This window comes from Garra rufa, chromosome 3 (genome assembly GCF_049309525.1).
Source record: "Garra rufa chromosome 3, GarRuf1.0, whole genome shotgun sequence".
Lineage (NCBI taxonomy): Eukaryota > Metazoa > Chordata > Actinopteri > Cypriniformes > Cyprinidae > Garra > Garra rufa.
The window spans coordinates 11,466,592-11,484,018 of record NC_133363.1 but is presented as its reverse complement, the minus strand read 5'-3'; the positions used below and the strand labels follow the sequence as shown (position 1 = coordinate 11,484,018).

The 17,427-nt window shown below is 34.9% G+C and overlaps 1 protein-coding gene across 1 annotated transcript in view; it reads left to right on the top strand.

Annotated features, from left to right (window-relative positions):
• LOC141330991 (neogenin-like) overlaps positions 1-17,427 on the top strand; it is a 75,543-nt gene that overhangs the window by 40,810 nt on the left and 17,306 nt on the right. Inside the window, exons 8-14 of the mRNA XM_073835810.1 lie at positions 236-384; positions 1,082-1,220; positions 2,862-2,911; positions 6,050-6,194; positions 10,342-10,452; positions 10,545-10,739; positions 12,478-12,573. Coding sequence (XP_073691911.1) covers positions 236-384; positions 1,082-1,220; positions 2,862-2,911; positions 6,050-6,194; positions 10,342-10,452; positions 10,545-10,739; positions 12,478-12,573 — 885 coding nt within the window. The remainder of the gene's footprint in view (positions 1-235; positions 385-1,081; positions 1,221-2,861; positions 2,912-6,049; positions 6,195-10,341; positions 10,453-10,544; positions 10,740-12,477; positions 12,574-17,427) is intronic.

Here is a 17,427-nt window from a genome sequence, read left to right as displayed (position 1 = left end):
TGCCAGAGGTGTCTGCCGACACATGCAACTGTCATATGCTCAGCTTAGGAGAGATATCACTCTCTCTATTCAAGTCAATTTCAAAGTGCTTCATTGGCGTGACTGTTTTACGAACGATATTGCCAAAGCATCAATGGAAGGATTAAAGACAAACAGTGACAGCCAATACGTGGCAGTAATAAAAAAATAAAATAATGTTGTTTTCTTATTTTTCTCCATTCTTTCTATTTAATAGTCCAGGTACCTGGTCCTGCTCCAAACCTACTTGCAGTGGTCACGTCCCCCAGTACAGTGAGTCTCAGCTGGGACATGCCCCTCATAGGCAATGGCGAGATCCAAAACTACAAAATCTACTACATGGAGAAGGGCATGGACAGTGAGCAGGTAAAACCATCTTCAGCCTCTGTAGTACACTCTTAAAAATAAAGATACTTTAAAAAGTTCTTCAAGCGATGCCATAGGAGAACCATTTTAGGTTCCACAAAGAACTATTCAGTCAAAGGTTCTTTAAAGATCCATCTCTTTCTTGCCTTTTTATAATCTGAAGAACCTTCTTTCACCACAAAGAACCTTTTGTGAAACAGAAAGGTTCTTTAGAGGTTTAAGGTTCTTTATGGAAACATTTAGACAAAAAAGGTTCTTTTATGGCATCGTAAAGCACCTTTATTTTTAAGAGTGTGTCATAGAGTGTATCATATATAAAAGCATTGTGATATTTGATAATACATTTGATAATTCCAAATTTAAAAATTTGTTTTATAATATTGACATTAGTAACTGTATTCATTTAGACAGTTTTTATTTTTCCTTTAGAGTCATTTGGATGTTTTATCCAAAGCTTCCAAGTGAGGAATGTATAAATATGTGGAAATAAATAACTCAATTCTGAATTATTTAAAATTTTTAAGTCAAATATATATATTTTTAACAACACAGATGTATTTATGCATTGTTAATTATTATTAATGAAATCAATAATTATCAGTATCAGTCAAAATGTTTAAATTTATATTTCAGCGCATTCTTAGTTTATAATTTTGTTTCTTATGTCGTAATTCAGCCTGTATCTCTAATCTCTCAGGATCTGGATGTGAACACACTGTCACACACCATGACTGGATTGAAGAAGTTCACGGAGTACAGTTTCAGAGTTGTGGCCTATAACAAACATGGACCTGGAGTGTCCACTGAAGACATATCCGTGCGCACATACTCTGACGGTACTTATAATTGTCTTGCTTATCAGTTTCCTCCATTCTTCCCCAAACCCCTGCAGTTTTTTGCTTCTCATAGTAATCGTAATAAGGGGTGTCATACAAGAGCTCTAGGCTATAAACAAAGCCAGCAATAAACCAACTATCATCTATATCCCTGTTGTTGTTACATCAACAGAGCAATATCACCAGGGTCCAAAATTCGCTTTATGCCACACCTGTGAGTGGTGAGTGAATTAAAAAAAAAAACTGGGCATAAAGATTTGTTACCACCTATGAAAATTTATTTTGCAGTTATTACAGTATAGTTCGACTGGGGACACATGAGCTTCCAGCCACCTGTTAAAAGTTTTATGCCCACTGTAAAATTAGTCTACCTAGGCCATTTTTCTTACAGTTTCTGCAGGATGGTGTCAGTTACCATTTTAAATTGTGTTGGCAAAAATGGCGTTAAAATGCCATGATGTAGTGCTACGAGAAATATGAAAGAAGCCATAGACAGTGGTGAAATTACAGTTTAGTGGTCATTATATAAAATGTTTTGGCTGCTTTGTCCTGGTATTAACCAGAATCAGAAACCAGTACACCAGAGAGCCATTTAAGACAAGATACTAAAGACAAAACCATTGTTCTTCCAGGTCAGTTATGAGACGTTGACTTCTTTCTGTCAAGTGGAAAGAAAATATCCAAAACATACATTTATTTGTTATGTTACTACTCTTTATCTGTTTCTGTGGATTTCAATTAGAATACTTTCTCAAAATGAGTTTTTTCTCATGCATAGAGTTTATTGTTCTGAAAATATATGCAATAAAGTGCATATTTAATTATTAATATTTAAACGTTTGAATATTAGAACATAAAGTTACTATGGAAGCCCGTTTCCAATACTAGATGACGACTTTTTATCTCACTATTCTGACTTTTTTTCTCACAATTGCAAGTTTACATCTCATGATTCTGAATTTTTCTCGCAATTGCAAGTTATACATTCAGAGAAATTAACCCACAATTCTGAGAAATAAAGTCAGAATTGCAAGACATAAACTATCAATTGTGAGAACATATTAATCTTTTTTTTTCCCTCAAAATTGGACTTTATAACTTTATAACTGACTATGAAGTCAGAATTTCAAGAGATAAATTATATCACGTAATGCTAAGAAAAAAATGCCAGAATTGAGATAAAAAGTCGCAATATTTTTTTTCTTTCATTTTTTATTCAGTGGCAGAAATGGGCTTCCATATGTTACAGAAAACACAATGTCTTAAAGGCTTTCTTTGCCCAAACATTCTGTAATCATTTCCTAACCTTAAGTTGTTCCAAACCTGTATGAGTTTCCTTCTTCTGTTGTGCACAAAAGAAGAATGTACAGTAGGTAACCGAACAGTTGACGGTAGCCATTGACTTCCATTGTATTTTTGTTCCATACAATGGCTAACATCAACTGTTCGGTTACCAACATTCTTTAAAATGTCTTTGATTTTTCATTTTTGGGTGAACTATCCCTTTAATGTATTATGAATAGTAAACGGTGGAAAGTATTTTATGAGATGAGTAAAAAAACATGACCCTGTTCACCTGTAGTGTCTTCCCTTAATAAAAGCTGAGGATATGTAAACTAATACTCTTCTCCTTCTGTTCAGTCCCCAGTGCTCCACCACAGAACATGACGGTTGAAGTGCTGAACTCTAAGGTAAGTCTGAATGACTGTCAGGTTGTTTGGGCTCCGGCCGTGTGCCACCAGCTGCTGCTGGGTGAAGTGTACAGTAGCTCTGATGAAGGCGCTCATCTGTTGCTGTGATTTAACTGTGATGAGCAGCACATCTGTGCTCAGCTAGAATGCTGTCACAAAGCTTTACATCCTCATTCATTCTTCCTCTGTGTACACCTCCCCCTCTTTCTCGAGATACAATTTATATTTGTTTAGCTGCCGGGGAATACGAGTCTTCCTCCTGTTGTTTTTATTCATGAGTCTGTTTATATTTCTAGTCATATGTATACAAGTATCTTGGGCTTCAATAATACATTTAGCACTTTTATTTCATGCTGTTTGCTAAGGCAAACATGACGTTTGCTTTTGCACATCCTGGGAATTTCAACAAACCCCAGATCCTAAGTATTAAAGTCACCATGAAATCAAAATTGACAGTTTTTATTTTTCATGGAATATGTTTTATCAAATTTAATTTCAAAATAACTTCCCCTCCCTCTCACAACATGTGACTCCACAGTGATATTTTACTAGCAAGAATATTTGCATTTTTAGGGGTTCAACCCGTAAGTCGTAGACACTTGAAATTTGGAGGCATGGTAGTAAACACACCATCTATAACAACACCAACACTCGCCAAAATTGGCGTGATGGGGGCATAACTCCTAAACCATTCGTCGCAGACTCAAATGTCTTATGTTGGAATTCTTGGCTCCTGCCAAACAAAACGTGCTTCAGATTCGTCCGTCACCTGAAATTTTGTTGGCGAAAAGGACATAATTTTCGGATATTTACCATTTTTTTGAAACACCTTCTTTTGTGAACTAGTTCTAGGCTTTTCGCCTGATCAGAACCAAACCAGTGCAGGAAGATTCCCTGGAGAGTGAATATCAATAATTATCAAAAAAACACTTGAACTTTCAACACTCTGTCACTTTTGAATGGAATAAGATATCTCCGCCAAACTCTCAAAGGTCTGTGAGAAATTTGAAAGAAATCGACCTCTGGGGAGAAATATTGCATTTCTCAAGGTCATAAACAATTGTATACTGCATTTTTCAAACACAATATTCATATCAAGCGATAGGCTTTGACTCTAGAACCACTGCTGTCAGTCAAGCTGTTTGTTAAATGATTGAAAAAATGTTAAAAAAAAAATACTTTTGCAAACTAGTCCTAGGTTTTTCAGTGAAAAAAAAAAAAAACACTTCTGTGCATCCTCAAGAATCCATAGGTCAATAACTAGCTAAAAATGTTGAAACATACCCTTTGGGAAGCTATAACGGGGTCATTTAGAAAAAAAAATATACCCAAAAGCCTATAAAGCCTAAAAAAAACCCTCAAAACTTCACGAAACTTGCTGAGCACATGCAATAGGTGATTCCAAACAAGCATGGGAAGTATCCAAAACATCATATTTCTATAGTAAATTACCTGGATTTGGCAAAAATGTTTTTTTTTTTTAAATCATTGATTTAGGTCATTACAGGTTTTCTAAATAATATATAATCTTTTTTTTTTTCTTATTTGAATAAAGTTAAATTTTTGGTGATTTTGTAAAGTGTTTTTGTTTTATTTTTATTTTTTTTACTTTTTATTTCATTTCACTTGTTTTAAAACTACATTTCATTTTATTTATTTTTTTTAATGGTTTTAGTTTTAGTTAAGTATAATAACCCTGCGATTTTTGGACAATAGTCCCTCTCTTCCAACAACCATTAAAATCGCAGCAATTAGCAAACAACAATACATAAATCCAATCAAATCCTAATGAACCAAAGTAGGTTTAGGTTATATATACATTATCCATTATTAGCTATATTTTATGAGTGTTTAACAGACAACATTGCCAAAGCAAAGCAGATAACAGACAAAACACCATGACTAGTAAAAAAAATATAGATTAATTAATTAATTAAAGAATTAAACTCTAAACAATAAGTAAATCCACTTCACCAGCTAATTACACTTCAACAGCGATGCTATAGAGCTACTAACATGAGAGGACTGCTTGCTTGTATCTCTGCCACATTAGGTCTATAGGTCAAGACTTAAAAGTAAAACACACTCGCAATAGCATATAAACCATTCAGCAAAACCACCTAACAATGTCCTAGCAAACACCCAGCGCACCCAAGTACAATGACAGCTAATTTTGCACAGGCACAACTGTAACAATCCAGTTTAACTGCAGTCTCTTTGCATTGTGGGTATACACAGATTCACACTCTTTCAAACCTATAATGGGTTTTATGGCTCAGTAATTAGCACTGAATAATAAAAAGGGTTTAAGTCCCAGACAGAAGCTTTTTTTTTATGGGTTTTGTATATTGCATGAGACGATGGTTAATTAGCGGGCTTCTACGGACTGTTTCAGGACCCCCTCCTGTGGTCCTGGGGTGCTACGCAAAAGACAGGGGGAATTGAGTCTGGGTGCGTATAATGAACACAATGACTTACCGCGTGTGAGGCCCCCACTGGTACCACTGTGCACCCCTGTGACCCATAAGTCAATTAATACAAGTTTGTTTGGCTGAAAACACAAGCAGTAGTTAGTGAGGTAAACTGGAATTGGTAGGAAATTGAAATACAGTAATTGCATACATGGTGCAGATTTAATTCGGTTTATTCCCTCACGGCCCGCGAACACGGCAACTGTGGATACTGTTAATTAATTCCCCACCCACGCTGGGCGGCCCCTCTCCCTGCCTTCATTATCCCAGCAGGCACCACGGGCCCTGCAGCTAGCCTCCTCCATCCATCCTGAGCCGCATTCCCGCAGGCTCCTCTACACTTCACAGCTTTATCTATTATTCATGGGTTCGGTGTGGGCCGGTCTCTGCCACTCGCCCAATGCCCTCTGCTGCAGGACTGATATACTTGCACGTGCTTTATGTGCGAGATGATCACGTTCTCTAATGGATGCCTCAGGGAGTCGATGACTTAGAGTTAGATGCCTGCACTCTGAATTGTTACTATGGTGACTTTGCATGTACTGTAGGTGCCTGGAGGAGGTGCAGTGCTAATTCTCCCCTTTGATACACTGTGCTTTGGAATGAAATCTGAATGTGTGATACTGAGGATGTTTTTTTGGTTTTCTCAAATGTGTTAACTTTGTAGAGCATCATGGTCAGATGGCAGCCTCCACCAGCAGATGCTCAAAACGGTGAGATCACCGGCTATAAGATCCGCTACAGGAAGGGGACGAGGAAGAGCGAGGCGGCCGAGATTACTTCAGGATCTCAGCTCTACCAGCTCATAGATGGTAAGCTGAGAGACATCTCAAACTCAGAAGGACAGACACATATTTGGTTGTCAAGCTGTCAACTTCGGTCAGTCAACTGTGTCATTTGGCTGAGCTCAGTTATAAAATCTGCTGACGGACTTGACAATGCAGAATCTGTCATTTCTGCATTTTTTCCCAAATGGTAAAATAATGTGATTTTTTTTTTTTTATGTGGTAAATGTTCTTTTAGGTGTTAATTTAATTTCTGGTTATTTTAATTAATAGATAGATAGATAGATTATGGAAGCCTGTTTCCGCTAATGAATAAAAAATAAATAAGGTTATTAAGAATTATCTCAGAATTGTGAGATATAAACTCAGAATTGTGAGTTATAAAGTCAGAACTGTGAGAGTTGCATGATATAAACTTGCAGTTCTAAGGAATAAAGTTGCAATTGTGTGATATAAACTCGCAACTGTGAGTTATAAAGTTCAGTTCTAAGGAGAAAAAAAGTGTGATATGTTCACAAAATTGCGAGTTTATGTCTCACAATTCTGACTTCTGAAGTCAGAATTCCGAGATATAAACTTGCAATTCTGAGAAATTAAGTCAGAATTGTGTGATATAAACTCGCAATTCTGTGAACATATCAGATTTTTAGTACTCCTCAGTACTAGACTTTTACTAGACTCACAATTGCGAGATTATAATATATCTCACAATTGTGAGAAAAAAAGTAAGAATTGCAAGATACAAACTCACAGCTGCGTGAAAAAAGTCAGAATTGTGTTTATATGACAGTTCTGAAAAAAAGTTCAGAACTGTGAGATGTAAACCCGCAATTGCGAGAAATAATTCGAATTGTGAAATAAAAAGTCACAGTTACCTTTTTTATTGATTATTCAGTGGCAGAAACTGGCTTTCATAATAGATAGATAGGTAGTTAGACAGAGAGACCTGTCGGTTTAGTTGCTTAGGAAGATCAAAGTTGCCTCACCACAGCTCCAAAAATAGAAAAATACTTATTTATGTTCTCACCACAGGTGACGTTTTGAGCCTAAAAGGTCTGGATCAGACGGGTAAGGGTAGAGGAAGCAGAAATATGTTTCTAGTTTTGGAGCTGTGGTTTCCCAACTTTGAGCTTTCTGTTTACAATTTAGTTGTGGTTGAACACCAACATTGAGCTTCTGGCCTGTTGGTTGTAATCGTTAGAGTTTATTTTGCACAATAATTTATGAAAAAATATTTATTCATGCACCCTGATCCTATTTGAATAATTGAAAAAGTGTGTCATGAAATTTGACTAACAAATAAATAAATAAACATTTTAAAATATGAACATATTATACATTTTTACATATTATATTTTTATATCTATTGAAACCCACAATAATATTTAAAATATCAGAAGCCCTAAAAAAATTGTGTTCAGCATTTTAATTTCACTACCGAAACAGTGTATGTTTTAGTCCATCATTTTGAGGTAAATGTGTTCAAAAGTCTGACAAATCAGTGTTTAACTTTAAAGAATGTCACTACCGAACACCATTTTTCGTTAAATTATACACACTTTTTTAGTTTTTATATGTGTACAATAGAACTGTGCTAGCTAACCATGTGCTGATTAGCATCTTTAAGCTATATGTTCAAAAGTATCTCAAATTGTCACTACCGAAACAGTCACTTACTAAACATTTGGTGACGTTTCGATAGTGACATTTTTGTGTTTTTTTGGGGGGGTGTTATCCCATAAAATTGTCACTAACAAAACAGTCATGACCGACATATCATCATTGTTTCGGTAGTGACAAAAGGAAACACATAATCATTAATTTGGTGGAAATAAAGAAAATTTCAAAACAGATATGCACATTTTTTAGTGTTTTAGTAGTGTTTTAGTATGTGGGTTAAAATTCTGTAATGTGATATGTTTGCTACCAAAACATTACTGTCTCTACCGAAAATAGGATGTTTTGTCAAAAATAAAGTATACTAAATTGTCAACTAAGATGTTATGAAAGTGTTTGGTTCAATGTATATTCAGACTAATAAATCCTTAAGTTTGAAATATCAACTCTTTGCCTTTTACAAAGTAAAATTTGATTCAAAATACAATAAATCTCATAAATCCCACTTAGAATATTGTTAAAATGTTATTTTTATTGATTTACCTCTGAAAACCTTTTATTAAAATAGAAAGAATAGGTGTAAGCAGAATCTTAATAGGTCAATATAACCATTCTTATTAAATTATATATCACTGTGTTTCGATAGTGACAAATTTAGGAAGAGGATAAATATTCCAAAACTTTCTGAAAGTACAATTTGAGATTTAAATAGACAATTAATAGAAATGTGTACCTTCAGGGCTCGAAATAAACTTCTTTACTTGGTAGCACTGGTGCTCCCAAGCTCAAAAAGTTAGGAGCACCAAAAAAAAATTTAGGAGCACCCAATTTCTTTTTAGCAATGTGCCGATCTTGATTCTTCATGCCCGATTCTGATTGCCAATGAAAGCAAATGGGCTGATTCTAAAAGGCCTTTTTATATATTTATTTTACACCTTAGCAAGGGACAAGAATTAATAAAAACAGCAGGTTCCTAGTTCATCTGAGTGCAGTGTTAGTGACAGGGAGTGATTGATGGCTAATATCTCAAATCTGCATTAAAGGTAATAATGTAAAGATGAAGTTTAAATGGTTATGTAATGTTGGAGAGAACGACAAACCTGTCACTGTATCAGCTCACAGCAGTCTGTGCAGTAGTTAGGCTAGCGAAAGTTTTGTATAGAAATGAAACCGAGTCACACCACAACAATTTCTCACACTCGCACAAATGCTCCCAAAAATAATTTGAGGTCACGCCGATTAAATTTTGGGAGCGTGTGTGACCAAAACGGTCGCAATTTCAAGTCCTGACCTTGGATATTACACAATTTGCATACATACAAAATTTGTGGAGAAACAACATTTTCAACTCTGACTTCGAACCAGTTCTGTAGAATGGCCCATATATGCAAAGATTATAAAATATTATTCTAGGCCTGTCAAATTAGTTACTTCAAGTTAATTTAGCACAATTAATTAAGAAAAATAATGAACAAAACTGACACATTTATTCATCTGTCGTGATCCTATTTGAATAATTAATTAGTGTGTCGTGTAGTTAATTTGATTCATTTTTTTAAATCTATTATCTGCCCCAGTGGCCATCCTACTCTTGATACTGCCAGTAAATTTTGTACTTTGGAAAAAATATATTTCTCAGACATTACAAAATAGATGAGCCTGCAAAAAAAAGCGACAAAAGTGACAAACTCCCGTTAATGAAACAAAAGTGAGAATTATATTCCAAATATATTTCAACAGCGTCATTGGTGTCGTGCTGTGGTTAGCATCAAAGAGCATAATGGTTGTTTTCTGTTCCAGTTGAGTTGAGATGAGATGTTTGTTAGTTCAAAGGCTTGAAGTGGAGTGTTGCTATCTCCCACAAGGCCATAGGAACAGCTCTGGCTTTTGCATTCAACACTCTAACTAAGCAGACGCTTATCAACATTTTAAAGCAATTACTACCTCTGGCTTATTTAAAGACAGCAGACATTTCCTCATCTGTGAAAACCAGAACATGCCCCCGGCATCAGACATGTGAAATTATGAACGCTTTTTGCTTTTCCCCTCTGGAATCAGTCAGTTCTCATATTGTTGTTTAACATCAGTCCAGTGTGATACAAATTTGTAGAGGCAGACCTTTATAAATCAGCACTCTAGGCAGTGCTGTAGCGTGTAGGTCAGTATGTTGCACAGCAGAGCCAATGATGATGATGCGGGGGTGGTTATCGATTTTGTCTCCATAAATGGATTGAGCGTTGTGAGACGTCTTTCTGTTTGTTTCCAGAGAAATGAGCTGACTGGTTGATTGAGATGTGGTTCTTCACCTTTACTATTGCTCATACTTAGTAATTCGAACTAGCTGCGCTCTAGAAACTGCTCAGAACATCATAGTAAACACTGAGTGATATTTTTGCACTCTTAACTAAAGGTGATTCTTTATTTCTCAACCTTATTGAAAAAATAGCAACATATGCTGGTTCGGTATGTATACAGGGAAAGCTTGTGAATATGTACAGTATTTGTAGAACCATTGTGAATCAAAAGCCTGTATTGATGTTCGTCTTGTATTTTTCAGGTCTGCAGCGAGGCACTGAGTATATGTTGCGAGTGTCAGCCATTACGGTCAACGGCACGGGTCCAGCCACAGATTGGACCACTGCTGAGACGTTTGAGAGCGATCTGGATGGTAAAAACAGGCAGACATCTTGTAAGCACTGGTGCTTGATTAGGAGAATAAAGTGCTACATTTTTCAAATTTTGCTTATTCTTTTGTTTCAGAGACAACTGTGCCAGACGTCCCGAGCTCCTTGCATGTGCGGCCACTTGTGAACAGCATTGTAGTGAGTTGGACACCCCCCGAGAACCAGGACATTGTGGTGAGGGGTTACACTATCGCCTATGGGATCGGCAGCCCTCATGCCCAGACCATTAAAGTGGACTACAAACAGAGATACTACACCATTGAGAACTTGAGTAAGAGACTTCATTACTTTGTTTATGAAAAAAACATCTGCTTTAAGGGGGCAGGAAAATACATCTTCAGTCTTTTCAGTCTTTAAATACATTTTGGGTAAAAGTAATTTTTAAAATGCTTTTTAGTAAAATTATATATTTATTATGAATGTCTGAACATTTACAGTTAAGGTCAAAAGTTTGCATTCACCTTGCGGAATCTGGAAAATGTTCATTATTTTGTCAAAATATGAATAAAATATTATTACATATAATCCTCAAGTGTAAATAATAGTTGAATTTATAAAAATGACCCTGTTCATTAGTTTAGTGATAGTTGTTCATGACTCCCTTGTTTGGCCTGAACAGTTGAGGGACTATTAAAGAAGGTTCAAATGCTCACTGATGCTCCAGAAAGAAACACAATGCATTAAGAAGATCAGGGTAAATTTAACATATTTTGTCTTCTGGGCAACATGTAAGTATCTTCTGTAGCTTCTGAAGGGCAGTACTAAATGAAAAAGTATGATATTTTGGCAAAATAAAAAAAAGATGTATTCATTATGTACAAAAGTGTTCACCCCTAGATCTTAATGCATCATTTTTCCTTCTGGATTATGAGCAAGTGTTTACACCTTCAGTAATAGTTGCAAATGAGTCCCTCAGTTGTCCTCAGTGTGAAAAGATGGATGTCAAAATCATACAGTCATTGTTGGAAAGGGTTCAAATACACAAAAATGCTGAAAAGCCAAAGAATTTGGTGGGACCTAAAGAATTTTTCTGAAGAACAGCAGGCAGTTTAACTGTTCAGGACAAACAAGGGACTCATGAACAAGTAAATCACTAAACAAAAAACAGCACTGTGGATCATTCAGGTAACAACACAGTATTATGAATCAAGTGTACTCATTTTTATAAATTCATCTATTATTTTCTCTTGTGGACTATATGCAAACGTCTTTTATGTGAAATATCTTACTCAGGTCAGTGCTAAGTAAAAAATAACATGCATTTTGTATGACCCCTCTTATTTTGGTAAAATAATTTAGCAGATTCTGCAAGGTGTATCTAAACTTTAGACCTTAACTGTAAATTGAATATTTGAGTTTGAGCATTTAAATAAAAAAATATATGTATAGAAAAGGTAAGGTCTTTTTTTTTTTTGCCATGTAGGACTATAAATTGTGAAAAAAAGAAAAAAGCAGTTTAGATGTTACTATATAGAGATAACTATGTGACTTGATATTTGGTACTTAATTCAAAGAATACTATGGTATTACCATAATGCAGTCTTATTGTAATGATACATACTCAGTTTTACCATATTAATATCCTATAAAACCATGGAACTATATTATCCACTAAAGCTCAGTGGAAACCGAGTCAGTAATTTTAATTTATGTTTCTAAACATTATTCACACCCTCATCCGACAAACACAAAGTAGCAGCGAAGAAACAGCTCCGTTGCCTCTAAAAGTGAATTAAAGTAAACAGAACGGGGTAAATGGATTGCAGGTACTCGAGAGTGGGAGATTTAGCCCGCTCTCCACCCCGTTGTAATTACATTTGAAGGAAGGAGAAAAATAATCATCAGAAGAAACAGCATAATTTAAGTTTTCGTAATTCATCTAATTACACGAGAGCGAGAATCAATAATGGTGTTTAAATATGCACCCCTGCTAGGATGATGAATATGGTTGAAGCTCTCAGAGGAGCTGCGGGCTTGATTAGCTAAATGATTGGCTTTCTCCCTGCCAGATCCCAGCTCGCACTACGTTATCACACTGAAGGCCTTCAACAATGTGGGGGAGGGAATCCCTGTGTATGAGAGCGCCATCACACGACCCCAATCAGGTAGGTCATGGCCGGCACCGCTCAGCCTTATAACACGCCACACCTACCCGTCCTCATTTGGCATTTTTACAGAGAGAATGATACTGCATTTACTATAAAATAACATTGTACCTGTTTGTCTGTTGAACAGAATAATTTAATTAGAGCTTGAGGTCTCACTGAAGTCCACACTTCTTCTAAAAGTGCATTTCTGGTTCATCATATTGACATTATGGATATGCATAGTGGTTGAGTGTTTGTTCTTCTCATTAGAGACCATCCTAAGAGTTCTCCAGTAGACCTGTGGTCTCTAATGCTTCTGCTTCCTAGCAACCAGATGAATTCAAATGATTATGAGATAAAGATAAAGCCATATGCACTTCACAACTCAAGCGCTGCTTAATAGCACTGTGCATGATGGAGATGCAGAGGTTTGATTAAGCAATGCTGTTATCCGACATACAGGAACATCTTACCATGACAGACAGTTCCAGGAAATGAGTCACTTCAGTGAAGTGAATGTTGACATGACATGGCTTGAGTTGCACTGGTCAAAGATTATAATTAATGTTTTAAAACTGTGGCGGTCTCATTGTTGTCCATGGTGAAGTAGCAATTTTAATCATCTGCAGTGCTAAAATGTTTAGCAACCAGAAACATTTTGCATGTTGTGCAAAATTAGGGTTAAGTGCCATCTTAACCGGTAATTTATCAACATGCTTTGGTTTTATAATTTATTTAAGAGGTTTAGAACACAATTTTTTCAACTGAATATTTTGACTACTGAATGGATGACAACAAGGTAAAATCATATTATGATTGCAGTTTTAAATGCAAAGAATAAATAAATAAATAAATCTGATTTACTGTGCTTGTTTGTAGGACTGAACAATTTGGCCAACATTTTTGGGATTATATATATCAATATGGCTATAAAAAGATATTAATAATAATAAATAAATCATTAATTAATAGTATATTATTATTTACGACGCCGCTTTATTGCCATGTTAAAAAACTACAAATCTAAAATGAGAATTAAGTCAAACTTACGCAAATAAAGTCAAAATATTAGTCAAATTATTAGAATGTCTGTTTCGAGAATAAAGTCAAAATATTTCGAGAATTAAGTCTAAATATTATGAGAATAAAGTAGAAATTGCGAGAATAAAGTCGAAATTGCGAGAATAATGTTGAAATGTTTCAAGAATAAAGTCCAAATATTTCGACAATAAAGTCAAAATTATGAGAATAAAGTCGAAATTTAAAAAAAATATATAGTCGAAATGTTTCGAGAATAAAGTCAAAATGTTTCAAGAATAATGTTGAAATGTTTCGAGAATAAAGTCCAAATATTTCGACAATAAAGTCAAAATTATGAGAATAAAGTAGAAATTTAAAAAAAATATATAGTCGAAATGTTTCGAGAATAAAGTCGAAATTACGAGAATGAAGTCTGTTTCGAGAATAAAGTCAAAATGTTTCAAGAATAATGTTGAAATGTTTCGAGAATAAAGTCCAAATATTTGGACAATAAAGTCAAAATTATGAGAATAAAGTCGAAATTTAAAAAAAATATATAGTCGAAATGTTTCGAGAATAAAGTCGAAATTACGAGAATGAAGTCTGTTTCGAGAATAAAGTCAAAATGTTTCAAGAATACAGTCTAAAAATTTTGAGAATAAAGTTGAAATTGCGAGAATAGTGCTGAAATGTTTTGAGAATAAATCGAAATTCCTAACATTTTGACTTTATTCTTGAAACTTTTCGACCTTATTCTCGAAACATTTAGAATTTATTCTCATAATTTCGATTTTTATTCTCGTAATATTTTGACTTTATTCTCGTAATTTTTTACTTTATTCTCAAAACATTTCAATATTATTCTCACAATTCCGACTTTATTTTCGCAATCTCGACTTTATTCTCGTAATATTTCGACTTTATTCTCGTAATATTTCGACTTTATTTTCATAATTTCGACTTTATTCTCGAAACATTTCAATATTATTCTCACAATTCCGACTTTATTTTCGCAATCTCGACTTTATTCTCGTAATATTTCGACTTTATTCTCGTAATATTTCGACTTTATTTTCATAATTTCGACTTTATTCTCGAAACATTTCAATATTATTCTCACAATTCCGACTTTATTTTCGCAATTTCGACTTTATTCTCGTAATATTTCGACTTTATTCTCATAATATTTCGACTTTATTCTCATAATTTCGACTTTATTCTCGAAACATTTCAATATTATTCTCACAATTCCGACTTTATTTTCGCAATTTCGACTTTATTCTCGTAATATTTCAACTTTATTCTCGTAATTTAAACTTTATTCTCATAATATTTCGACTTTATTCTCTATTCTCGAATCTTAGATTTTTTTAATTGTTTAATGTGGCACTAAAACACTCGTCGTAATTATCACAAAAATATTCAATATAAAATATTAAGTATTGTAATTAGGGGTGTGCGATATGACGATTTTTGATCGTGGACGATTAAAATGTCTCCACGATCTGCTTTTGAATAAATATCGTAGTATCGTGCTACAGTGTGCCTCCGTCTTAATATACTGTACATTCACTCACGGGACACTGCACTTATTCATATTCGCGATCACAAAAGTACATTATTTGAATGTGCTTCAAAGTCTTGCCGGTAAAATAACGCCATTTGGTCCGCGCGCTGTTCTGGCATGCGCTTCATGAGCGCGTAAACCTGAAGCACGTGCGCTAAAAGCCTGTCAAACAGCACCTGATTACTAAACTGAGCTATCTTTGGCGTTTAATTTGCTTATACTGTCAAAAACATGCAAGGATTACATATAAACACAGTCGGTTGTCTAAAGTGAAAGTAAACAGTTAAGAGAAAAACGGATGCGCGTCTGTATAGATGCGTGCAGCTCTGCGACAGAGCTAAACATGCTGTCGATTGTCATTAAAGGGACAGTACCATAGATATATATACATAGATACCGCATTGGACCGCTCCAAGCACGTAGATGCGTCCGCCATTTTGGAACGGTCCACTTGACGTCATTCACCATACTGTAGGTTCGCAGACCAACGGCTGTGCAGGACTGTGGCTTTTCGAATTTTCAGTGATTACTATGAGATCTATGGGTGAATGACGTCAAGTAGACCGCAGTGAAATGGCGGATGGCTTACGTATAACGGCCCATAGAAACAGTCGCTAATGAGGCATCTATGTATATATATCTATGGACAGTACACCCAAAAATGTTGTCACTCACATGTCCTAAATCTCTATTAATTTTTTTTTCTTGTGCTTAACACAAAAGAAGATATTTTGAAGAATGTGGGTAACAGTAGCTGGTCCCTACTGACTTAAAATAAATAAATAAAATATATGGAAGTAACTGGGGACCCGCAGCTACTGTTTGGTTACCCACATTATTCAAAATAAGTTTTATGTTCAGCATGTTTTATGCTTAAAAAAATGCGAGAGTGAGTAAATGATGACAGAATTGTCATTTTTGGGTGATGATACACTAATAAAACAAAACACAAAGGAAAATCACTCACTGCTCTTGACTGAAGAACTTCAATACAGTTGCTTTAAATGTTGCTTCTATGTATAATTTATGTATATAATGTATATAGTGTTTTATTTTTATATTTGTTAATTAAATTTCTTGAATGCTACTGATATATACATGGACTGTACCTGAAAATTAAAGCACTGTTTGTTTTATTTGTATAGTATGTGTATTTGTAACATGTAGCTTATCTTTGTTCTTATTTTTTAAAAACAAAGAAAATAATGACAAAGATTTTTTGTCTTCGCCCACTTTGGCTTAAATATCTGCCATTCTTTTTATTTTATATTTTGTTACCTTGTAAGGTTTTGGTTTTAAAATAGAAAAATTAATTTGGCTGTACTACTCAGACAACTTGTAAAAAAGTAAAACCAACATGACAAAGAATCGTGATAAAATCGTGAATCGTGATATTTCTTGAAAAAATCGTGATATGATATTTTTACCATATCGCCCACCCCTAATTGTAATAATTTATTGTAAAATAAAAATAAATAAAAAAACGAGCATTTAAGATAAATACACTACCACTGCGACTACTGCTGCAGCTACTACTACTACTAATATTAATCATTTATTTTACACTACAGCTGTTCTTCTGTATACTACTGTAACCTATACTGGGCAGTTTTTATTAGCATCCAATTAAATGTGGTGTCTATGATCACTAAGATTCATAATATTACCAATATTACATTAAGAGTGCAAAGAACTTGATTCACACTGCACAGGGAATGCAAGAGTGAAAAACTAAAGCTGACCAATTTCTGAACCCCGGATAATTTCTCACCTCCCGTTTTGACCAATGTTACACTTTTAATACCTCCCAGCATGCAATGTGGTACATGGCATTTCTTATTTCTCCTGGTTTACCTTTAACTGAACTCAAGAAAACCTGCTGCAGGGGCTTTGGAGATCCCCTGCAGAGTTTATATCTGCTCACAGACCTATTCCTTCATACATAAGTGTCTCTTCCGCCATTAGAGATAATGTTGTAATCTATACTTATAGGTAAAGGTGACAGTTTTGCCTCTTCTGGGAAAACCAGAATATACATACACATTTTGTTTCCCAGGAACTCAGTAAGTGATTTACTGTTTGCTATAGAGTGTGCTCTTTAACAGAATTCAAGAGAACAAGCAGAGCTCAGCCTCACGTAGTGCTCACTATGGGGCTGCTTCTTCACTATGGAAAATAACCTGTTTTTTCCACACTTTGCCATTTGAAAACAGTTAAATGTTCATTTTAGAAAGAATGTGTTCTCAGTTTCACACATATAAAAGCCAGTGAGCATATTTTTTCCC